At 43.4% G+C, this 26113-nt stretch overlaps 1 protein-coding gene across 1 annotated transcript in view; it reads left to right on the plus strand.

The window, feature by feature from the left end:
- slc30a5 (solute carrier family 30 member 5) overlaps positions 1–25688 on the plus strand; it is a 44010-nt gene extending 18322 nt beyond the window's left edge. The window contains exons 8-16 of the mRNA XM_033018578.1: positions 3550–3720; positions 7935–8223; positions 10263–10471; positions 11564–11721; positions 13768–13897; positions 14116–14353; positions 18839–19065; positions 21985–22113; positions 24739–25688. Coding sequence (XP_032874469.1) covers positions 3550–3720; positions 7935–8223; positions 10263–10471; positions 11564–11721; positions 13768–13897; positions 14116–14353; positions 18839–19065; positions 21985–22113; positions 24739–24909 — 1722 coding nt within the window. The 3' untranslated portion in view covers positions 24910–25688. The remainder of the gene's footprint in view (positions 1–3549; positions 3721–7934; positions 8224–10262; positions 10472–11563; positions 11722–13767; positions 13898–14115; positions 14354–18838; positions 19066–21984; positions 22114–24738) is intronic.
- The last annotated feature ends 425 nt before the right edge of the window (positions 25689–26113 follow it).

Raw genomic sequence — 26113 nt, forward strand, 5'->3', positions numbered from 1 at the left:
TTCTTCTTCCCCCGGGTCCCCCACGAGGGATCCCGGGCTGTAGACGCCGCACCAGCTGGAGCTCTGCAGACCGCGGCTTCAGGCTGCGACTTCAGGCTGCCGGCTGCCCCGGGCCAGCGAAACGGAGCGCTCCCCTCCAGCGAGCCCCAGCGAGGGTCGCCCGCTCCACGCCGAGAGTCCACGCTGCGCCTGCCGCTGAAGCCCCGGGCATGTCTCCGGGAAAGGCCGCGCCGATCCTTGATGTTAGGCCACGGGGGAGGCGACCTGGAAAAAGTCGCCTCTCCATGGAGGAGGCGACCGAAGCGGTTTCCCCCTTACCCCCCCACACCACCCCCCACACAAAACACACGAAGAAACACAAAATACACACTTTAAAACATACTAAAAAATTAAAAAAAGCTGGAAAAACTGACGCGCTGCTGACATGGCTGCACACAGAGGAGCGCCCCCTACAAGAGTGGTCCCGAGAGTACCTAGAGAGCGGTCCCGAGTTACTATCCACCTCATTGGAGACCCTTGGACTATCTTTAGCCAGACTTTACTGGACTTCATTTTGCACTGAACGTTATTCCCTTGATCATGCATCTTGTATGCTGTGGATGGCTCGATTGTAATCATGCATAGACTTTCCGCTGGCTGGTTAGCACGCTACAAAAGCTTTTCACTCTACTCCTTGCAAGTGACAATAAACTAAACTAAAATCTAAATCCTCCTGGTTTCCAACCCTATCCAGAAACTAAAACCTGGTTTTAATATGGAGACATAAGGAACTGCAAATGCTGGATTCGTGAGTAAAACGCAAAGTGCTGGAGGAACTCAATGGGCCAGGCAGCATCTGAAGAACTGGACAGATGCATAAACGGGTCCTGACCTCCTGTTCCTCCAACAATTTTTTTCTTGCCCAACTTTCAACATAATGAAAAGAGGCAAAACTTTATTTGTCAATGCTGCACATTTGTTTATTCAAATGTTTGGGTTCGATCAGTTAGGCAATTTAGCTGCCTGTTATTTTTGTCATTTACTGTTTTGAATTATTTATTTCCTGTCTACGCTCCAAGTTTAGTCATTTCCCTATGAATCATATCAAAAGTCACATACTTCTTATCTCAAGTTTAATAATCTAAAGAAACAATTTAGAGTGGTGAATTCACTCACCAGAAAGAATAAGCATCATGTTTATTTAATCTATAGTATAAACTGTTTTGGCATGGAATATGTGCAGGAAGGAACTGCAGATGCTGGTTTAAATCGACAAAAATGGACAGAAATTGCCGGAGTAACTCAGCGGGACAGTCAGCATCTCTGGAGAGAAGGAATGGGTGATGTTTCAGCCTGAAGAAGGGTCTCGACCGGAAACGTTACCCATTCCTTCTCTCCAGAGATGCTGCCTGTCCCGCTGAGTTAACTCCAGCATTTTTGTGTCTATCTTTGGCATGGAATATAATTAAACTAAATTAAAATGAATGTTACAAGTTCCAAGGGCTGCACGGTGGGACAATTGGCAGAGCTGCCATCTTGCAGCGCCAGAGACCCGGGTTTGATCCTGCTGATTGCATATTCCAATGATCACGTGGGTTTCCTCCAGGTGCCCCGGTTACCTCCCACACCCCAAAGATGTGCCAGTGCAGGATTTTAGGTTAATTGGCCACTATAAATTGCCCCTAATGTGTAGGGAGTGGATACAACAGTAGGTAGCAATGTTACAAAATTTTGAGATTTTGAAAATCAAGTCTGTAATTTATCCCATCAGATAAAGCATAAAAATAAGTTTAATTTGACACCTAATTCACTTTCATATCTCAAGTATTTAAAAAGTTATGGCCATTTTCATACTCGGAAATGAGCATCTTGTTCCCTATTGATTTTCTATGGACATAACAAAAAAGCTGTGATCGTGAACAATCAAAAGCCCATAACTTTCTTAAAAATTAAGAGAACTAAATGAAATTTTCAGTTATCATAGATTGAAGCATTCTGAAACAAATATAAAATAATCTTACTTGGATGACCTGAAATTAAAGCATATAATTAGTTAGTTACCTAATTGTAGCTAATTTCAGACTTAAATTACTAGATCTAAACATCTATCCATTTCTTAATAAGTGATTAACATTTTTAAATAGCCTAAATGTCCAAATAATATTCACAAATAATTCACAATAAAACATGATTTTTAAATCTCATTTACATTAATTTATAGACCAAATGGAAGGAATTTAGTGTTCAATTGCTGTAAATAAATGCCCATTTTAAATCAGCTTTCCAGTGGGTCCCTGTGGAACGCGCTGGTTTAGAACGTTCACATTGCGGTAGATTTGTGCCCCCAAATGCCCAGAAAAATACGGCGGGATATAATGGGCCCAAAATGAGCTACTCGCAATATTAAACTTTGTATAAAGGGATCTTAAGAAGCCCTTTTTAATGTAAAAATATACAACCTACCTTCAGTTATTTGCTTTATGAGACCCTGCGGTTGCTGGTGGTCGCGGGTTTAGAGATTGATTTTTAAACTACTATAACTATTATACGAGGCCTTTAAAACTAATAATAGCTTTTGCGACGGGGTCTTCCAGCGATTTTTCGTTAATAATTAATTAGGCTGAACATCTTCGATTTGAACAGCCTAGAGAAAATCGCGTTTTAAACCCGCCCCCCTCTAAACGGCGCCAAAATCGCGCACACCCGCAGCGGCAGATTTTCAGCGACGCTTCAGGTACGCTTTGCAACATACCTACAGTAGGATAACAGAACTAGTGTGAACAGGTGATCGATGGTCGGTGCGGACTCTGTAGGCTGAAGGCCTTGCTTCCATGATGTATCTCTAAACTAAACGGTTCTATGTGACTCTCAGGTCTAGTGCACAAAGTGAAATAGTTCACCAACAGAATGATGAGATGCAGATTTGAGCTATTGATTTTTCCTGTGTAATGAGTTGCCATTTTTGGTCCGTACATCCAGGTGAAACATTGAATGCACCATATTTGTATTCTCAGACACACTGCTCAGATTTAATCTCCTCCAAGAAGCTAGCTACGAATGATAGTATTAAAAGTCAGAACACTCATGGTTGTCACTTCACGATATAACTCGGGTGCTGGTGCAAAACGTTTCCAAGCCAAATGAAGGCTAGATCATTAGTTTCTGAAACAAATACATAAATGGGCGGCGGTGGCGCAGCGGTAGAGTTGCTGCCTCACAGCGCCAGAGACGCGGGTTTGATCCCGACTACGGGTGCTGTCTGTACGCAGTTTGTACGTTCTCCCCGTGACCCGCGTGGGTTTTCTCCGAGATCTTCGGTTTCCTCCCACACTCCAAAGATTTGTAGGTTAAGTAGCTTGGTGTTAATGTAAAATTGTCCCTAGTGTGTGTAGGATAGTGTTAGCGTGCGGGGCTCAGTGGGCCAAAGGGCCTGATTCCGCGCAGTATCTCTAAACTAAACTAAATAAACAAATTCAGATTTAACTTTTACAGCTTTAATTTGCACACTGTAACTTTTATGAAAATGTGTACGTGGAAATTCACCATTTGTTTTGCTTTTGTCTGTTTTAGGGTGGGGTTTTGCTACTCGTGATGTCGTTATGTTTTAAGGTTGGTTTTCATACAGCCTCCAGAAAACTGTCTGTGGATGTTGGCGGAGCAAAGCGTCTCCATACGTTGTCTACTCTAATGTCAGCCCTATTACTGTTTCCATGGGTGATCATATTGACCGCAACTACAGAGGTAATTCTGCATGGAATATGCTTATCAGGTTTTAAAGCATATATATATATATATATATATGAATGTATATTGGCTTTGGAAAATGAGCCACTATAATTGAAAACAAACCAAACATCAGTTTTGCTAATGGTGCAGTTCTCTTGTATCATAGAAACACAGAACATAGAAAATAGCTGCAGGAGTAGACCATTCGGCCCTTCGAGCCGCCATTCAATATGATCATGGCTGATCATCCAAATTCAGTACCCGTTTCCTGCTTTTTCCCCATATCCCTTGATTCCGATAGCCCAAAGAGCTAAATCTAACTCTCTCTTGATAACATCATCTCTGTCCTAGTCTTCACACAGGCTAAGCTTGATGCACATCACCTTGCTCGATAGACAATAGGTGCAGGAGTAGGCCATTCGGCCCTTCGAGCCAGCTCCGCCATTCAATATGATCATGGCTGATCATCCCCAATCAGTACCCCGTCCCTGCCTTCTCCCCATATCCCCTGACTCCGCTATTTTTAAGAACCCTATCTAGCTCTCTCTTGAAAGCATCCAGAGAACCAGCGTCCACACCGCCCTCTGAGGCAGAGAATTCCACACACTCACCACTCTCTGTGAGAAAATGTGTTTCCTCGCCTCCGTTCCAAGTGGCTTACTCCTTATTCTTAAACTGTGGCCCCTGGTTCTGAACTCCCCCAACATCGGGAACCCAAGGCTAAATCTGAATCCATGTTGAGTTTAGTTTGGAGATGCAGGCAGCAACTATAATGGTGCTCCACCGCCATGGCCCTTGTATTTTCCATATTTGCCAAAAACACTTCCTTTTCGTTCACCTCTCAATTTATCTCACCCGAAACGTCACCCATCCTTTCTCTCCAGAGATGCTGCTTGACCAAGCTGAGATACTCCAGCAATTCTTTTTGTATCTATCTTTTGTAGTGTGACCAGCATCTACAGTTCCTTGTTTCTACATTGTTTCACCATGAATTCCATTTGGAAACATAGAAAATAGGAGCAGGAGGAGGCCATTCGACCCTTCGAGCCTGCACCGCCATTCATTGTGGTCATGGCTGATCATCCACAATTTGTCAGTCACCCATTGATACCATAAAACTCGGCATTTAAAATTAATATTTTAATTCTCATGAATGACATTGCCTTTGTGTGTATGATCACATTTAGAGAGTTAGATTTAGCTCTTTGGACTATCGGAATCAAGGGATATGGGGAAAAAGCAGGAAACGGGTACTGAATTTGGATGATCAGCCATTGAATGGCGGCTCGAAGGGATCACGGCACTGTTCTATCCCATCAGCTCTTGCTTTAAATTTATTTAAAAACTCAATTTTCTCCCCCATATCGATTCAGAGGCTTTCCCCAGTTTTACCAAATCTACGGCATCCTTGTCCACAAAACAATTTGCTTCTATTTCCACCACTAAGACACTGCAACAGTTAGTCCACAAAGTCAATTTTCTCTCTGTGCCTTCCTATCACAAAGAGGTTCTGAAAAATGTATAGATTTAAAAATTCATACGTTCAGGTTGTTGCAAACATGTATTGTTTGAAACACAACTGAATGTTACACGATAAATACGTATTTTGGGGGTGGCTAGTTACTGCGTTTCATGTTCAGCGTCAACCTGATATCCTGTATTTTCTTTTTTTTTCACTTAAATGTTTATTGATTTTTAAGAGATATATACAAAACAGTGCAACACCATCACCATAAATAAAGCAAAGTAAGAAAAACAGCAATCAAAATAAAAAAATAAGTAGATAGGGGGGGGGAAAAAAGAAGTAAATAAATAAAGAAATTGGAATAAGACCATGTGGTTCACTTACCAAATTAAAAAAAGAAAAAACACTACATTGATTAGTTATCTGGAGATAATTCAACATTCATACAAACATACCATCGAGTTCTATATAACGCAATCTTCCCATATATAGCTCGGCATTTATCTAATTGGTGTCATGGCTCAAATAAACGGTCCATTTTTCCCAGATCTTCTCAAATGAATTCTCCTTGACTCTCCTGTATTTTCAATGTTCCCGTGCTGTTCAGGAATTCGATTTTAACCTGTTCAGTGCCACCCCTGAGTATACTCGGGTCATGGCCAATAGTGGGGGGGGGGGAAAACACTTGGCAGTGAGCAGGTTAATTAAAAAAACCTCGATTCACTAAGCATCTAATAATCACTAATTCATCCAAGAACGTCCACTGGTATTTTTATGTCCTTCAATTCCATTAAGAGATGTTCATTTTGACAAGCACTGGTTATAAATGCTCAGGGTAATTTATGACTGCATTATTATCATGGATATATTTTCTCTTAATTAAGCACCCATTTTTCATCAAGAAATAATTCCTCCTTGGATAAGGAGCTCGATTGTACCTAAATGAAAATGTCTGACTTTTACTAAAGAAGATTTCATGGTACAGTTAGTTTAGTTTAGCGAAACAGCGTGGGGAAAAAAGGCCCTTCTGCCCACCGAGTCCGCACCGACCAGTGATCCCCGCATACTGGCACTATCCTACACACATGCGAGAATTTACAATATTTACGGGAGCCAATTAACCTACAACCCTGTATATCCTTGGCGTGTGGGAGGAAACCAGAGCACCCGGTTAAAACCCACGCAGTCATAGAAACATAGAAAATAGGTGCAGGAGGAGGCCATTCGGCCCTTCGAGCCAGCACAGCCATTCATTGTGATCATGGATGATTGTCCTCAATCAATAACCCGTGCCTGCCTTCTCCCCATATCCCTTGACTCCACTAGCCCCTAGAGCTCGATCTAACTCTCTCTTAAATCCATCCAGTGATTTTGCCTCCACTGCCCTCTGTGGCAGGGAATTCCACAAATTCACAACTCTCTGGGTGAAAACGTTTTTTTCTCACCTCAGTCTTAAATGGCTTCCCCTTTATTCTAAGACTGTGGCCCCTGGTTCTGGACTCGCCAACATTGGGAACAGGTTTTCCAGCATCTAGGTTGTCCAGTTCTTTTATAATTTTATATGTTTCTATAAGATACACCCTCATCCTTCTAAACTCCAGTGAATACAGTCACGGGGAGAACCTACGAATGCTATACAGACAGCACCCGTAATCAGGATCGAACCTAGGTCTGGTGCAGTAAGGCACATTGCAATTCTGGTACCGTTTTTAAACATGGGTGAAAAATACTACACAGTGCTTTTTAAACAAGGAACATTATACTAAAGTGACACATTAGTGCAAGTACGTTAATGGACTTTTACAATCCATGAAATCCTTTTCCGTTGCAGTACATGTCTAAGCTTTTGAGGGCATCTGCAACATTTATTTCAATAATACAATTTGCTTCACGGTGATAGAGGCGTCTAGTTACGTTTTCACAATATTTTTCCATCATTTATCTTCATGCAAGGGTTTGACTAATATTCAACAGTTTAATGCTACAGCACATTGATTGGAATAGCATCAATGTGATGCTGAAGGATAGCGCAGTGGCGCAGCGGTAGAGTTGCTGCCTTACAGAGCAGGAGACCCAGGTTCAATCCTGACCACGGGTGCTGTCTGTACGAAGTTTGTATGTTCTCCCTGTGACCACGTGGGTTTTTCTCCGGGAGCTCCGGTTCCCTCCCACACTCCACAGACGTTTGTAGATTAATTAGCCAGTAAAATTGTCCCTAGTGGGTAGGATAGTGCTTGTGTGCGGGGATCGCTGGTCGCCGCGGACCCAGTAGGCCAAAGGGCCTGGTTCCCCGCTGTATCTCTAAAGTAAAGGGACTGTCCCACGAGCATGCGACTCCATGCGGCAAGCGCGACCTAACGTGGTCGCTTGAGCCGTACGGCCTCGCGGGGCCGGTCCCTCTTCGATCGCCGGAGCCGTATAGAGTTGTGCGGAGCTGGTCCCGACATCGCGCGGGGCTCCGAAAAACTGACCATGTTCAAAAATTCTGCGCGGCAACGGCCTGCCGGCCCGCAGCCGCCTCGACGCCGTACGCACCGCCTCGACAGGAATACGCCACGTCTCGACGCCGTACGTCAGGCGTGAACTTCCCGCGGACTTCGCTCGAACTTCACGTCACTCACTCGACCTCCGCGCGGCCCCCGCTTCCGGTTTGGTCGGGCTTGCTGCATGCAGGTCGCATGCTCGTGGGACAGGCCCTTAAGGCTGAAAGCATCTTTAACAAGGACAAGCGCCTTACTAACTATTTGCCTTTTGTATCTTAAAGAATAAAATTGAATCCTGGTCTTCTCTCATCATGCCATTCGGGACTGTCATCTTCTGTGTGCTAATATTGGACTTCTATGTGGAATCCGTGTGTTCAGCCAAGATTGAAGTTTCAAAGTGCGCACAGTACAGCTCATTTCTTATCGTCTTTGGGGCCTTACTCCTTGCAAATTTCTGGACACATCCAATAACTGACCAGCTGCGTGTGATCAACAAACAAACGCTGCAGCACAGCACGGAACACGTCCTGTCAGGTGGAGTTTTGGTCAGTGCTGTCTTCTTCATCCTCGGTGAGTAATCTCATTTTCAGGTATTTTACAATGCAGGTGGTCCACCGGTTTTTCCGACACCCTTGGTCCCAGAACTTGGCCCTATTTTTCCTTTTGCCGGATGTTGATAAACTCCTTTGGAGTAATCTGTTCAGTTTTTCCTGTTTAGCCCCACTAGCCTTTCTCCAGGAGATGATTAGAATAGAATGGAATAGAATAGAGTAGAATGCCTTTTATTGTCATTCAAACAGCTTGGTTTGAAAAAAATTGCATTTTCTACAGTCTTACATTACAAAAAAAAACCAAGTCCCACACTTAACACAGTTTACACAAACATCCATCACAGTGAATCTCCAACACCTCCTCACTGTGATGGAAGGCAAAAGTCTTATCTCTTCCCTTTGTTATTTGTGTTGCTCAGAAGTTATAGGAGCAGAATTAGGCCATTCGGCCCATCAAGTCCACCCCGCCATTCATTCGTGGCTGATCTATCTTTCTCTCTCAACCCCATTCTCCTGCCTTCTCCACATAACCCCCGACACTGGTACTAATCAAGTATCTGTCAACCTCCGCCGTAAAAATATCCATTGACTTGGCCTCCAGAGCTTTCCTGAAGAATTCCTCCTCATCTTTCTAAAGGCGCATCCTTTTATTCTGAGGCGATGCCCTCTGGTCCTGGACTCTCTCCACATCCTCTCCACATCCACTCTATCCAGGCCTTTCACCATTCTGTAAGTTTCAATTATGTCCTTTTAAACTCCAGCAAGTACAGGTCCAGTGCTGTCAAACGCTCATTATATGTTAACCCAATCATTCCTGGGACTATTCTTGTAAACCTCCTCTGGACCCTCTCCAGCACCAGCACATCTTTCCTCAGGTATGGGGCCCAAAACTGCTCACAATACACCAAATGTGGCCTTGTAAAGCCTCAGCATTGCATCCGTTTTTATTCTACTGTATTCATACTATACACTTCCGTATTCAGTAATGTTATTTTGGAAAACATATTCTATTTTGCTTTGCAGTTTATGCATCAGCATTCAAATTGAATGTTGTAGTAGCTATTAAATTCTTATCTAATATTCCTCCTTCAAACCTATCACTTAAAACCAAATCACTTTGCACCATTTGGAGATACAAGAAACTGCAGATGCCAGAATCCTGAGCAAAAAAAAAAAAACTGCTGGAGGAATTCGGCAGGCCTCTGTGGAGAAAAACGGACAGACTGAAGATGAGTCCGATCCGAAACGTTGTCTGTCAATTACCTTCCACACATGCTGCCTGACCTACTGAGCAATTTGTTCTTTGTAGTTTCCACCATTTTGCTCCTTACGTCTATTAATCTCACACTGTGCAAAGAAAAATATAGTGTTCATTCTTCCCTTCCTTCATTTGAAACGTGCAAGCTTTTGATACCGTTGCTTAATTGGAATTTAATAATGTAACAGATATTGGCTGGTGTCTTACTTGGGTTACAGTTCCATGTCAAATTGGAAATGTAGTTCATAAGTGATAGGAGCAGAATGTGGCCATTTGGCCCATCAAGTCTACTCTGCCATTTGATCATGGCTGATCTATCTCTCCCTCTTACCCCCATTCTCCTGCCTTCTCCCCATCAATTCCGCTCCTATGACTTATGAGAAATGAAGTCCGATCTTGATAGCAGAATGACCTCCACACTAGTGTACATGAGTACTAGTGCTGAGCAGTCAAACAGCATGTGGAAACTATCGGATATAAGCCCAAGACTGTTTGCCACACTCCATAGAATAATTCCACAAATGTAAAGGCCGGGTGCTGTCTGTACGGAGTTTGTACGTTCTCCCCGTGACTGCGTGAGTTTTCTCTGGGTGCTCCGGTTTCCTTCCACACTCCAAAGACATCCATTGACTTGGCCTCCACAGCCTTCTGTGGCAATTAATTCCACAGATTTACATTTTTAACCTGTTCGATATATTCACTGTCGGAGTATAATACGTAAAAAAGGTTTCCAAGAAATTAAAGCCCAAAACAGGACAAAACAGCTAATTATTTAATTCACCAATATTTTCTTTTCCTAGCTGCCAGCATCTTGTCCTCGCCTTCCAAGAAGGGCCAGAAGGGTACTCTCGTTGGATATTCGCCTGAAGGGACCCCACTGTATAGCTTCATGGGCGATGCTTTGCAGCACACTTCACAGTCGTTGCCCAGGTTCATCAAAGACTCCTTAAAACAAATTCTGGAAGAGTATGATTCGAGGCAGATCTTCTACTTTCTCTGCCTTAACCTTGTAAGTGCTTGCTGCTTTTCTTCATGCATTAAATAAAATAAATATTGTTTCAGCAAGGATCTATCGTGAAAGAGTTTTAGCAAGATATTGAATACATATGGCAGACTGGGGTGATGTCTATGGGAGATGACTCTAAGCTTGATCAAAGCTTTGTCTTTAAACAAGAATTTGAAGTGAGGGAACGGTGGCGCTGGGGTAGAGTCGCTGCCTCTCAGCGTTAGAGACCCGGGTTCCATCCTGACTACGGGTGTTGTCTGTACGGAGTTTGTACGTTCTCCCCGTGACTTGCGTGGGTTTTCTCTGGGTGCTTCGGTTTCCTTCCACACTCCAAAGACGTACAGGCTTGTAGGTTAATTAGCTTGGTATAATTGTAAATTGTCCCTAGTGTGTGTCGGATAGTGTATGTGTGCGGGGATCGCTGGTCGGCGCGGACCCAGTGGGCCGAAAGCCCCGTTTCTGCGCTGTGTATCTAAACTAAACTAAAGTGCGGTGTGAAAGGTTTTATGTGCGAAACCGTCATTGGTTGGGGAAAATGGAAGGAGGCTGGAAAGGGAGAGGTTAGGATATGGATTTACTGCAGGTTAATGAGGTTGAAGAAAGACACTGTGAAGAAAATTTACTGTAAGAATTACTTCAGTTTGGGATGGTAAATTAACACTTGCAAGGATGATTAATTGGTATGGCATTAGAAAAAGGCAGTTTTTCGGACATTGATGGAGAATGGAAGGTCACGCATGTAAATAGTCACTACAATAAATAAACATTGAGGTGAGAAGGGCAAATGCGATGGCTTCAGCAGAGTGGGCCAACTACATAAAGATGCAGCGAGACAACATGCTGGAAATAAAGTGGGACATTCGTGATGTGCAGAAAACCTACCTTTTGACATAATGTATCATAATCATTCCCAAAGACACTTGGTGACATCTTTGCCCATTGGCTTCACGCATATCCATGTATTCTCTGTATTTTTAATCCTATCTCGGATATTGGTAAGAAAGTAATCAAATAATCAAAAGCATGTGCAATCTTGTATGTTAATCCAGCGATGAGCAAACAATCAAATACTGAGTCATCCCGTTCTTGCTTTAGGCCTTTACATTTGTGGAATTATTCTATGGAGTGTGGACGAACAGCCTTGGGCTTATTTCTGATGGTTTCCACATGCTGTTTGACTGCTCAGCACTAGTCTTGGGTCTCTTTGCAGCTCTGATGACCAGGTGGAAGGCAACTCGAATTTACTCGTATGGGTTAGTGTCTCTAATGTTGGTCTATGCATCCCATCGTGCTCATGTACACGAGTGCGGAGAAGTCATTCTGCTGTCGAGATCGGACTTCATTTCTCATGAGTCACAAGAACATAATTAGGCCATTCGGCCCAGGGAGTACAGAGAAGGTTCACCAGACTGATTCCTGGGATGGCAGGACTTTCATATGAAGAAAGACTGGATAGACTTGGCTAGTACTCGCTAGAATTTAGAAGATTGAGGGGAGATCTTATAGAAACTTTAAAAATTCTTAAGGGGTTGGACAGGCTAGATGCAGGAAGATTATTCCCGATGTTGGGGAAGTCCTGAACAAGGGGTCACAATTTAAGGATAAGGGGGAAGTCTTTTAGGACCGAGATGAGAAAATCATTTTTTACACAGAATCTGTGGAATTCTCTGCCACAGAAGGTAGTTGAGGCCAGTTCATTGGCTATATTTAAGAGGGAATTAGATGTGGCCCTTGTGGCTAAAGGGATCAGGGGGTATGGAGAGAAGGCAGGTACGGGATACTGGGTTGGATGATCAGCCATGATCATATTGAATGGCGGTGCAGGCTCGAGGGGCCGAATGGCCTACTCCTGCACCTATTTTCTATGTTTCTAAGTCTACTCTGCCATTCAATCATGGCTAATCAATCTTTATCTCAATCCCATTCTCCTGCCTTCTCCCCATAACCCCTGACATCATTACTAATCAAGAACCTATCAATTTCCACCTTAAAAATAACGATTCACTTGGCCTCCCCAGCATTCTGTGGCAATGAATTTCTCAAGCCAAGTCTCAACTGCTCTCGTACAAGTGCAGTGCGATTCCAGTAATGCACAGGAAATGGCAAAGGAGCAAATGATCATTTGATGCTCACTAATCACTCACTGAGAAAATATCCTGACCTAATTAATCGTTGCCGGTTAGCATTCGGCCCAAGTTAAGCTGGTTGCCTTTTGCTATTTCAAATCATTTTATCATAGTGCTTTCTGAAGCACAGCAAAACTCTGATAATCCAGCACAAACTGGACTTTGGTTACAGTCTGGCAGATATTTCCAACATTTGAATGTTACTCTATACTTTTGAAAAATACATTTGGACAGGAGCATGGATAGGAAAGGTTGAAAGGGATATGGGCCAAATGCAGGCAGGTGGGACTAGTGTAGGTGGGGTATGTTGGTTGGCATGGTCAAGTTGGGCCGACGGGCCTTACATGTTGTATGACTCTATAACTTTGTTACGCAGCTTGGATTAGAGATACAGTGTGGAAACGGGCCCCTTTAGCCCACCGAGTCCGTGCCGACCAACCATCGCCATTCCATGAGTCCTATCAAATACACAAAGGACAATTTACAGAGACCAATTAACCTACAATCCTGCATGTCTTTGGCATGGAGCAAACCGGAGAAAACCCACACGGTTGCAGGGAGAACGTGCAGGCTCCGAACAGGCAGCAGTCAGGGTTGAACATGATGCTGTAAGGCAGCAACTCTACCACTGCACCACTGTGATGCAGTATTATAAATTTTCTCGTGAACCTGGAGAGTTGAAAGGGAGTGTGGTAATCAGGGCCCCAGGTTGTTAAAAATGAGCACAGCAAATATCATTTTAAGGTGAAGGGGGAAAGATTTAATAGAAATGTGAGGGGTACGTTTTTCACACAGACGGCGGTGGGTGCATGGAACAAGCTGCCAGAGGAGGTAGTTGAGGCTGGGACTATCCCAACATCTAAGACACATTTAGACAGGTACAAGGATAGGACAGGTCTGGAGGGATAAGGGCCAAATGCAGGCAGGTGAGACTAGTGTGGATGGGACATGTTGGCCGGTGTGGACAAATTGAGCCGAAGGGCCTGTTTCCACGCTGTATCACTCTATGACTTATCACCATGTCAGACATAATTCCGAGCCATTAGGATTTCTAAATAGTTGAACTGCAGATGATCAGAATCTTCCTTTAGTGCCTTCAATTTTAGCATTGCTCGTTGACTTTAACAGCGATTCATCAAACAAATGAAACTATTTTTCTTTTCCTCACTGCAGATACGGCCGCCTCGAGATTCTGTCTGGATTTATTAACGGCCTTTTCTTAATGGTCATCGCATTTTTTGTTTTCATTGAATCTGTGGCGAGAGTCTTCGATCCTCCAGACATAGACACAGAGATGTTAACGGTGGGTGATTCTTGATGCTCACTGAACGTATGCATTTCACTCTATACAGGCTCTTTATGTTTTACGCCGGATTTAAGCGCTTGAAAAGTAGCGCGTTGTTCAGAAATGCGTGAATTAGGCATGTACGTGACCTGAGTGCGTTATTCCAAAAAATATCTCTAAACTAAACTATGGTACCAATGCTATATTCTGTTTTACTCCTCTTTAATCTTGCACAGCCTGTTTCCATTGGGGGTCTGATCGTGAACCTGATTGGTATCTGCGCCTTTAGCCATGCCCATTCCCATGGTGGCTCTCAAAGCAGCTGCTCATCGCATGAACACGGCCACGGCCATGGGCACGGGCACGGGCATGGACATAGTGACCATGGGCATGGAGGACATGGCCACAGTCACAGCCACAACCATGGCCATTCCCAAGGACCATCCCAAGGAGGGATGAACGCCAACATGAGAGGTAACGTGTTTGGTGCAATTGAACACTTTTATACTAAATACCAAATCCACATAAATAGCAATTTTGGCTTTTTTTTTTAAAGTATCATTTAGTGTATTAAAAATTGGTCCTTTTATATGAAGTTGTTTGTTGTGTAAGAACCATTAAGCGGGAACGAGTGCGGAGAAGATTTACGCGGACATTGTTTCTATGTTTAATCGCCAGGACTCGAGGGCCTGAGCTATCGCGAGAGGTTGGGCAGGCAGGCTAGGACTTATTCCTTGGAGCTCACAAGGCTGGGGGGTGATCTTACAGAGGTGTGCAAAATCATGAGGGGAATAGATCGGGTGAATGAACAGAGTATTTTACCCAGAGTAGGGGAATCAAAAATCAAAGGGCATAGGAGCCTGAAGGGCAACTTTTTCACACAGTGGATGGTAGGTATTTGAAACTAGCAGCCAGAGGAGGTAGATATTATAACATCATTTAAAATACATTTGGACAGATACGTGGATAGGAAAGGTTTAAAGGGATGTGGGCCAAACATGAGCAGATGGGGCTTCTAGGTTGGCATGGACGAGTTAGACTAAAGGCTGTTTTATAAATACCGCTGTTTCCGTGCTGTATGACTCTATAACACTCAAACTTAAATCCATGAATCATAGGATGTTCCAGTATAGCAAGACAAATACCAGAGCTTTTGTCTGCAAGCCTGTTGGCCTCATCTATTTCACTTGATCCAACCCCAATACATGTCCCCCACCTCTGGGTGCATGTGTAAATATGTAAATGTTAATAGGGTGGCGCAGAGTAGAGTTGCTGCCTTACAGCGCCAGAGACCCGGGTTCCATCCTGACCATGGATGCTGCCTGTGTGGAGTTTGTCCGTTCTCCCCATGCCCGCGTGGTGTTTCCTCCACGTGTTCCAGTTTCCTCCCAAGGTGTACAGGTTTGTAGGTTTATTAGCTTTGGCAAAGATAGTAAATTGTCCCTAGTACAAAGGATAGTGTGAGGAGATCGCTGGTCGACGTTGACTCGGTGGGCCGAAGGACCTGTTCCCCACTGTATCTCTAAACTAAACTGAATGAAATGCAGGATTATTCATTCGTCAACCTTATATTTGAGATTGTTTCAATAATTCAACTACTGTGCAAGTAAGATGTTCCAGCAGAGTAGTCAGCAGAATATGGGCAGCATTTTTCTGTAGTGAACATGTACAGTAGGTTAAATACCTCATTTTGAGCCCTGGACCTGGCTGGAAGAAAATTTGCCCCCTCATAAAATAAAGAAGCACCAACTGTTAACATCATCACTTGCATGAAAAGTTTACTTCTATGCCTGCCTAGCAGTGATCATTTTATCAACTATTAATCAAATTTAAATATCTATGTCTATTATATTTTATCTTTCTCATCTGCAGGTTTTACTTTATCCTGGCCCATAATCTTTAGATTAACCCACTAACATGCCTATAATTCAATACTACTTGAACACATCTTTAAGATGAGCGGGGAAGATTTAATAGGATCCTGAGGGGTAACCTCTTTACACAAAGGGTGGTGGGTGTATGAAGCGAGTTGCCAGAGGAGGTAGTTGAGGCATGGACTATCATAACGTTTAAGAAACATTTGGACAGGTACATGGATAGGACAGGTTTAGAGGGATATGGGCCAAAGGCAGGTAGGTGGGACTAGTGTAGATGGGGGATATTGGTCGGTGTGGGCAAGTTGGGCTGAAGGGTCTGCTTCCACGCTGTATGACTCTGAGATGTCTTTGGCGTAAGTGGCGTTGTTAATAATATTTTTGGAAAAAATATAATGCTGAATTCCCCATGCAGCTGACTGCCGTATGATTGTTAGTTTAAGTTCTACTCCAGAGGCTTGACCCCATAAGTTGGGTGTTCATTTCTTTACTTAACATAACAGGCTTATTTATTAAGGGGTGGCACTGTGGTGCAGTGTTGAGTTGCTGCCTTATAGCGCCAGAGACCTGGGTTTGATCTTAACTATGGGTGGTGTCTACAGAATTTGTACGTTCTCCCTGTGACCGCATGCTCCCGGGAGCACCGGTTTCCTCCCGTTCTCCAAAGATGTGCAGGTTTGTAGCTTAATTGGTTTCTGTAAATTGTCCCTCGTGCGTAGTGTACGGGGATGGCTGGGCAGTGCGGACGTGGTGGGCCGAAGGGCCTGTTTCCACTGTAAAGTAAACATGTTTTTAATGAGGGGCAGGAGATCTCAGCCGTGTCCTTGCCAATTTTGTTTTATCCGACTATGCCACAGAAACTGATCCTACAATCATCTACAACAGTTCTCTTTTTGGGTCACTGCCGTGCACAGATTGGCTGTCATTATTAGAATAGATGCTACGTTTAGTTCATATCCTTGAGTATTTTTTTTTTAAACTATATGTTTAGTAGCCACACTATAAAACAAAAGGACATGCATCGACTAAGAGTATGTGAGATAGTCAAAGTAGGTATGTTGCAAAGCCTACCTGAAGCGTCGTTGAAAATCTGCCGGTGCGAGTGTGCGCGATTTTGGCGCCGTTTAGAGGGGGGCGGGTTTAAAACGCGATTTTCTCTAGGCTGTTCAAATCGAAGATGTTCAGCCTAGTTAATTATTAACGAAAAATCGCTGGAAGACCCCGTCGCAAAAGCTATTATTAGTTTTAAAGGCCTCGTATAATAGTTATGGTAGTTTAAAAATCAATCTCTAAACCCGCGACCGCCAGCAACCGCAGGGTCTCATAAAGCAGACAGCTGAAGGTATGCTGTATATTTTTACATTAAAAAGGGCTTCTAAAGATCCCTTTATACAAAGTTTAATATTGCGAGTAGCTCATTTTGGGCCCATTATATCCCGCAGTATTTTTCTGGGCATTTGAGGGCACAAATCTACCGCAATGTGAACGTTCTAAACCAGCGCGTTCACAGGATCCCACTAGAAAGCTGATTTAAATGGGCATTTATTTACAGCAATTGAACACTGAATTCCTTCCATTTGGCCTATAAATTAATGTAAATGAGATTTAAAAATCATGTTTTATTGTGAATTATTTGTGAATATTATTTGGACATTTAGGCTATTTAAAAATGTTAATCATTTATTAAGAAATGGATAGATGTTTAGATCTAGTAATTGAAGTCTGAAATTAGCTACAATTAGGTAACTAACTAATTATATGCTTTAATTTCAGGTAATCCAAGTAAGATTATTTTATATTTGTTTCAGAATGCTTCAATCTATGATAACTGAAAATTTCATTCAGTTCTCTTAATTTTTAAGAAAGTTATGGGCTTTTGACTGTTCACGATCACAGCTTTTTTGTTATGTCCATAGAAAATCAATAGGGAACAAGATGCTCATTTCCGAGTATGAAAATGGCCATAACTTTTTAAATACTTGAGATATGAAAGTGAATTAGGTGTTAAATTAAACTTATTTTTAAGCTTTATCTGATGGGATAAATTACAGACTTGATTTTTAAAATCTCAAAATTTTGTAACATTGCTAGTCAAAGGTACACAAAAATGCTGGAGAAACTCAGCAGGTGCAGCAGCATCTATGGAGCGAAGGAAATAAGTGACGTTTCGGGCCGAAACCCTACTCCACTATAGTCAATCTTGGTTTATGTTGACAGTAATGAATGTATGGAATAGGTGTAAAGCAACAGTCAATTTGTACACAGCAAAATTCCCATGGACTGGACTGTCACAGGCAACAATAATAATAATAATGATGGATGGGATTTATATAGCGCCTTTCTAATACTCAAGGCGCTTTACATCGCATTATTCATTCACTCCTCACTCCTCAGTCACACTCGGTGGTGATAAGCTACTTCTGTAGCCACAGCTGCCCTGGGGCAGACTGACGGAAGCGTGGCTGCCAATCTGCGCCTACAGCCCCTCCGACCACCACCAATCACTCACACACATTCACACACATTCATACACAGGCAAAGGTGGGTGAAGTGTCTTGCCCAAGGACACAACGACAGTATGCACTCCAAGCGGGATTCGAACCGGCTACCTTCCGGTTGCCAGCCGAACACTTAGCCCATTGTGCCATCTGTCGTCCCAATAGTACCTTCAGTTAATTTTAGTGTAGTTTAGTGACACAGAGCGGAAACGGGCCCTTTGGCCCACTAACACTAACAGGCCCTTCGGCACATTAACACTACCCTACACGCATTAGGAACAATTTTACACCTATACCAAGCCAATTGACCTTTCGTCTTTGAAGTGTGGGAGGAAACCGAAGATCTCGAACAACACCTACACAGGTCACGGGGAGAAAATACAAACTCCGCAAAGACAGCACCCGTAGTCAGGATCGAACCCGGTTCTCTGGCGCTGTAAGGCAGCAACTCTACCACTGCACCACCTGATAAAAGTTGAATGAATTGATAGAAAAATAGATATTTATGATCCAATGTATTTGCACAGCCAAAATAGTCTTGAGACATGAATGTACGTTCCTTTTGCAAAATGGCATCTCTGTTGCAGGAGTGTTTCTGCACGTGCTGGCAGATACGCTGGGCAGCGTGGGAGTGATCATCTCGTCTCTTCTAATCCGCCAGTTTGGATGGCTAATTGCAGATCCTATTTGTTCTCTCTTCATTGCTGTGTTAATCTTTCTCAGTGTCATCCCACTGATGAAAGACGCTTGTCAGCTGTTGCTGCTCCGTACCCCACCTGAATATGAGAAGCAACTCAGTAGTGCCCTGAATAAGGTCAGCATCTGTACATTTCATAACATCTACTGCATACTCTTTGCTCATAAAATGCCACACTTTCTGAATGCAACTTAATTTGAGGAAGGACATTCTTGCTATTGAGGGAGTGCGCGTAGGTTTACAAGGTTAATTCCACGGGGTGGCAGGACTGTCATATGCTGAGAGAATGGAGCAGCTGGGCTTGTACACTCTGGAGTTTAGAAGGATGGGGGGGATCTCATTGAAACATATATGATTGTTAAGGGATTGGACGCGCTAGAGGCAGGAAACATGTTCCCATGTTGGGGGAGTCCAGAACCAGGGGCTACAGTTTAAGAATAAGGAGTAAGCCATTTAGAACGGAGACGAGGAAACACTTTTTCTCACAGAGAGTGGTGAGTCTGTGGAATTCTCTGCCTCAGAGGGCGGTGGAGGCAGGTTCTCTGGATGCTTTCAAGAGAGAGCTAGATAGGGCTCTTAAAGATAGCGGAGTCCGAGGAAATGGGGAGAAGGCAGGTACGGGGTACTGATTGGGGAAGATCAGCCATGATCACATTGAATGGCGGTGTTGGCTCGAAGGGCCGAATGGCCTCCTCCTGCACCTATTGTCTTGTCTAACATTGCAACTTGATTAAATGTTACTACAGAATGACATGTCAAAAGCGTTCTCAAACTGCACAGCAAGGGTGTAGTACATGCAGGGTTTTTGCTTTGATGTGAGAGTTGGATTATTATATACAGGTCCTCCACCGATTTTCCCAATAACTGGTGGTCTGGCCAATCCTTTAAACCAAGCAAAATTACGAGAGCGCCCTTGCAAAGTACCATGATCACATTGAATGGCGGTGCTGGCTCGAAGGGCCGAATGGCCTACTCCTGTACCTATTGTCTATTGAAATCCCCTCCGGAACTCCCCCCGAAAATGTGGCGCCTGGGCCAGATGAGGCAGCCGATCTCAACCACATCGGGCCGCTAGGCGGGTGGAATTTGCCCTCTGCCACCGGGGCTCTGGAACTCCGGCCACCCAGAGCCGCAGGAACCACCAGATCCATGCCAACAGCCGACTTCCGAGGCTGACTTTACAGGCTGGTGTCTCGGCCCTCTGACAGTCTTGGCGGACGGACCGTCAGGAACCGTTTTACTCGTCCGAGGCCGTGACCTCTTGGTCTGGCAAAAACAGATGGCCAGCAAAGCTGTGGAACCTGGGGTGCCAGAATAGTGATGATGGATCAGTATTATCAGCTACTTCAGCTTTTTATAATTTTATGAGGACAGGATTGAGCTGTATATTTAACCCGTTCATTCATCCAAGTTTTGACTATCAACTTTACCTTAGAGAATTTTTTAAAATTCTTATCTTAGCCCTACTTTAAACCAACAGTTTTTCCACACTACCAAAAACAAGATCCTATTCTCTTCTGAATGTCAAGGTTGATTCAGCATTTAAAATGCCCAGTGACTATTCATTCTGGAAGCTGACAACTCGAGTGTTTCTTCAGTTTAGTTCTTAGTCATAGAGTGATACAGTGTGGAAACAGGCCCTTTGCCCCAACTTGCCCACACTGGCCAACAATGTCCCACCTACACTAGTCCCACCTGCCCGAGTTTGGTCCATATGCCTCCAAACCTGTCCTATCCATGTACCTGTCTAACTGTTTCTTAAATGTTGGGATAGACCCAGCCTCAACTACCTCCTCTGGCAGCTTGTTCCATACGCCCACCACAATTGTGTGAAAACTTACCGCTCACTTTCCTATTAAATCTTTTCCCCTTCACTTTAAACCTATGTTCTTTGGTCCTCGATTCTTCTCTTAGCTTTTAATTATTCTCTGCATTCCATTTGTTTTTGTATTTTTAATATTTAATCAATAATCTCTTTTATCTTTAAGAATTGTTACTCTCAGATTCTAACAATCATAGAATCAAATTGCTCCTCTATGAAAAGGTTCCTATTAAATCTTTCCTCTCTCACCTTAAACCTATGTCCTCGGTTCTTGATTCCCCTACTCTGGGTAAAAGACTCTGTGCATTCACCCTTTCTATTCCCCTCATGATCTTATACACCTCTATAAGAACACCCCTCGGCCTCCTGCACTCTAAGGAATAAAATCCTAGCCTGCCCGACCTCACCCTATAGCTCAGACCCTCTCGTCCTGGTAACATCCTCGTAAATCATCTCTGCACCCTTTCCAGCTCGACAACATCTTTCCTATAACGTGGTACCCAAAACTTAACAGAATACTTTAAATGTGGCCTAACCAACATCTTGTATAACTACAACATGGCCTCTCAACTTCTATACCCAAAACTCTGACTGATGAAGGCCAAAGTGCCATAGGCCTTTCTGACCTCCCTATCTCCCAGCGACATCACTGTGATTCCTGCTGTGATTTTTGACAACCATCTTATCTTACATTTTTTCACTGTGACAGTTTGAACCCTTTTACTGTACCTCGGTACACGTGGCAATAAATAAATAAATAACCTGGATTTATCTTCAACTACAATTCAACACCCAAAACCTTGTGTTGCTGCCCTCCAGCATGTTTATAAAAGCACTCACTACACAAATATCAGCTTGATTCTGTGTACCTAGTATTACTGATTATTCATTTATTGTATTATTGATTGTCCTGTATTTATTTACAATATTGCATTAATGGGCCTGTAAAGCTGCAACAAATAAGATAGTCATTGTTGCGTGCCTAGTACATATGACAGTTGCACACTCTTGATTCAAGTTCAAGTTCAAGTGAGTTTATTGTCATGTGTCCCTGTATAGGACAATGAAATTCTTGCTTTGCTTAAGCACACAGAAAAATAGTAGGCATTTACTACTCTGGTACTACTACTACCATTAAAGTGATGTAGACATTATAGTCGTCTTTGAATGTACTTAAAATACACCTATTTATTTTGTTGACATATGATTTTCAGATCCAGAAAATTGAAGGCATTATATCTTTTCGAGATCCTCATTTCTGGCGCCATTCAGCGAATATAGTCGGAGGAACCATCCATGTGCAGGTCATGCCCGATGTTGTGGAGCAGAGAATTATACAGCAGGTGCAGTATCACTTTAATAAACATGGTGCTTTCCTAGTTACATCTTCTTCTTGCGAATGAAACATAAACCAAAGGAATAGTTAGATCTCAAGCTGGGTGTTGAGCAGCCAGGTTGTTGTCTCTGCGTCAATGTCTGCCAGGCCCTGAGCTCCATTTGGTGGGTGGTAGAGCGGGCACCCAGAGATGAGTGGTTTGGTTTCGTGTTATCAGCATCTGTCTCCACGAAGTATACCACGAGCAAAGCCTAACTGGATTAACAGGAGAGACCACGAGAAGGTTGCCGACATCTCTCCCATCCTAGTTACATGCATGGGGTAAAGGCAGGCACGGGTTATTGATTGGGGACGATCAGCCATGATCACAATAAATGGCGGTGCTGGCTCGAAGGGCCGGATGGCCTCCTCCAGCACCTATTTTCTATGTTTCTATGCTACTTAAGAAAGCACGAATATGAAGCAAGCTCATGAACTATCCACGTTTGCCTCGACAGAAGACATCTTTAAAAATCATCTGGTTAGCCCCAATGATAAATACATATGGAGTCATAGAGTCATACAGCATGGGAAAAGGTGGAGTCAGGGGAGAAGGCAGGAACGGGGTACTGATTGGGGAAGATCAGCCATGATCACATTGAATGGCGGTGCTGGCTCGAAGGGTCGAATGGCCTACTCCTGCACTTATTGTCTATTGCCCTTCAGCCCAACTTACTCACGCTGACCAAGATGCCCCATCTACACTAGTACCATCTGCCCGCATTTGGCCACTTCCCTCCAAACTTTTCCTATCCATGTACCTGTCCAATCTCTTTTAATGTAGTAAAAATGCAATTCATCTGTACAGTGACATCGTCATGTGTACTGAGGTACAGCGAAAAGCTTTTGTTGCGTGCTATCCAGCCAGTGGAAAGACAATACATGAATACAAACAAGCCGCCCACTGTGTACAGATTGATACGGGATAAAGGGTATATGATTTAGTATAAGATAAATCCGATAAAGTCCGACTTAAGATAGTTCAAAGGTCTCCAATGAGGTAGATGGGAGGTCAGGACCGGACTATAGCTGGTGAGATGGTAGTTCAGTTGGCTGATATCTCTCGTCTCAGGACATCTGTGCCATAGAACTAGGAATATTTATTTGAAGTGTGGTCACAGTTTTAATGTAGGAATTACAGCAGCTAATTTACTTCGAACGTCTCTAACAATATGAGGAATGACCAGATATGCATTTAATTAATGATAACGAAGTGATAACATTTAGTTTAGTTTAGAGATATAGCACAGAAACAGGCCCTTCGGCCCACCGAGTGAGTACCGACCAGTGATCCCCGCACACTAACACAATCCTACACACACACACACTAGGGACATTTTACAATTTTACCAAAGCCAATGAACCTACATACCTGTACGAGTATGGGAGGAAACCAAAGCACCTGGGAAAAACCCACGCAGGTCACGGAGAGAACGTACAAACCCCGCACAATCATCACCCGTGGTCAGGATGGAACCCAGGTCTCTGGCGCTGTGAGGCAGCAACTCTACCGCTGCACCACCGTGCCGTCCATGACATTACCATTGCGGACTTCAAAACAATGCCATGGGGGTTGATTTACATCCACTTAAAGCTGAAGGGACTTTGAGTTTACATCTAGAAGATAGGTATCTCCTGTCTCCTGCCATTCCCCAGTCCTGTACTGGAGTGGCTGCTTAGATGTTGATGTTCTGCTCTCTAGAATAGGGTCTCCGAGTCCAGGAGACAAGCCACTGCTGATCCTGACGGTCACTTAGATGTTGGGGTCATTTAAGAGTCAACAGTATTTTATTGTCATATGTCCCAAAACGGAACAATGAAATTCTTGCATGCCGCATCACAACAGATATACAAATATAGTACCCTGTAAAACCCATAACAAACAAGAAAAAGTTCAGTATATATGTTTAAAAAACAGGCAAATAAATAGACAATAGTAGTGCAAAGTCAAAAATAATATCCCCCAAGTCTATATAGTGTGGAGCCTATTTGGAGGTAATTTACAATTAACCATCTTTAGGAAACCCACGTGGTCACGGAGAACGTGCAATCTCTACAAAGACAGCACTTGAGCCCAGGATCAAACCCGGGTCTCTGGCGCTGTAAAGGGTCTGTCCTACTTGGCCATTTTGCCAACATCATATCAGCGTCGCCAAAAGATTTTGAAAATTGCAAAACCCAGCGGCGACAAAAAAGTGGTTGCGACACTCGAAAAAAACACCGCCGCGTCATACGTCGTCACACTGTATCACGCCGCGTATTCCGGTGACACGATACGTCAGTCAATGATGCTGACAGTCGCCAAAAAAATCGCCAAGTGGGACAGACCCTTGAGGCTGTATCTCTACCAACTGAGCTCGGGTGGGGGGGTGGGGGGTGCTAACGGAGGGCCTTTGCATAGCTTGGGTATGCAAAACAAAGAATTTCAATGTGACTTGTCACATGTGACAAAACATTCATTCATTCTGATTATTTAACTCAAAGCTCAGTTTTGATTATTTAGAAAACTTGTTCTATTCAAAAGGAACTATGAAATAGGATTCAAAAGCCACAATTATTGATTATATATCTCTCCCGTGTGTGTTGCATTTAGGTGACGGCTGCTTTAAAAGATGCTGGCGTAAATAACCTGTCGGTCCAGGTGGAGAAAGAAACGTACTTCCAGCACATGTCGGGGCTAAGTGCAGGCTTCCATGACATCCTTGCAATGACGCAGCAAATGGAAGCCGTGAAGTATCTGAAAGATGGTACTTATATCATGTAACGAGCCCAGAAACCGAGGAGTCTATGGCAAAAGGAGCAGTGGCACTTCAATGTAACAGGGTTTTATAAATAGCATATTTATTTTAAGAAAAACTGGACAAAATCATATAGTCAGAGGAAAAAATGCTGGAGTAACTCAGCGGTGCAGTCAGCACCTCTGGAGAGAATTGGGTGACGTTTCAGTCCGAAGAAGGGACTCAACCCGAAACGTCATCCATTCCTTCTCTCCAAAGGTGCTGCCTGCCCCACTGAGTTACTCCAGCATTTTGTGTCTGACTTCAGTGTAAACCAGCATCTGCAGTTCCTTTCTACACAATATAAAATTGTTTGGGAACAGTTTTAAAATCCAGATTGGTGAATAGAAATTTAAATAAAAGCTCTGAAATGTCAGCAACATTTGGGCATTTTCAGAATTAAATGCCTGTTACAAAATATTCTCCATTGGTACTGTGCTTCTGCAGGTTACTGATCGTGTTTACATTTTGGCTAAAAGGATCACATTTTTGTTATTTTCCTTGCACTCTACACAAAGTTCACATTGAGTGTTGGGGGTAGGTAACAGAAGGAAGAGAATCTCTGACTGAGATTGGACGAACGTTGCGTTCGGTTTAACTGGTGTGGGAAAAGGCTTGTGGATAATTGACCAACAATTTGCAGTTGTTATATCAGCTTTGTATCATTGTTATATTTTGCATGTATGTTGTGAACAATCTTCTGTTGGACCATTGGATGTCAAATACTGCTTTATTCTTTATCCACATTTTTAATAAGTAAAATGAAGAAGAAAAAAGGGCTGTACACGCAGTTAATCTGAACTAGAACAGACATTGCTGAAAATACTCAGCAAATAGGGCGGCACGGTGGCGCAGCGGTAGAGTTGCTGCCTTGCACCAGACGCCTGGTTTTGATCCTGACTGTGGGTGCTTGCCCGTACGGAGTTTGTACGTCCTCCCCGTGACCTGCTTGGGTTTTCTCTCGAGACCTGTAGTTTCCTCCCACACTCCAAAGACGTAGAGGTTTTGTAGGTTAATTATCTCCTGTAAATTGTCCCGAGTGTGTAGAAGAGAGCTAGCGTATGGGATATCGCCGATCGGTGTGGACTCCGTGGGCCGAAGGGCCTGATTCCACCCTCTATCTCAAAATTAAAATAAATGAAACTAAATCGGGCAGCTAAATCTGTGGAGACAATCAAATAGAAGATTTCA

This window comes from Amblyraja radiata, chromosome 3, assembly GCF_010909765.2.
Source record: "Amblyraja radiata isolate CabotCenter1 chromosome 3, sAmbRad1.1.pri, whole genome shotgun sequence".
In the NCBI taxonomy this organism is placed as follows: domain Eukaryota; kingdom Metazoa; phylum Chordata; class Chondrichthyes; order Rajiformes; family Rajidae; genus Amblyraja; species Amblyraja radiata.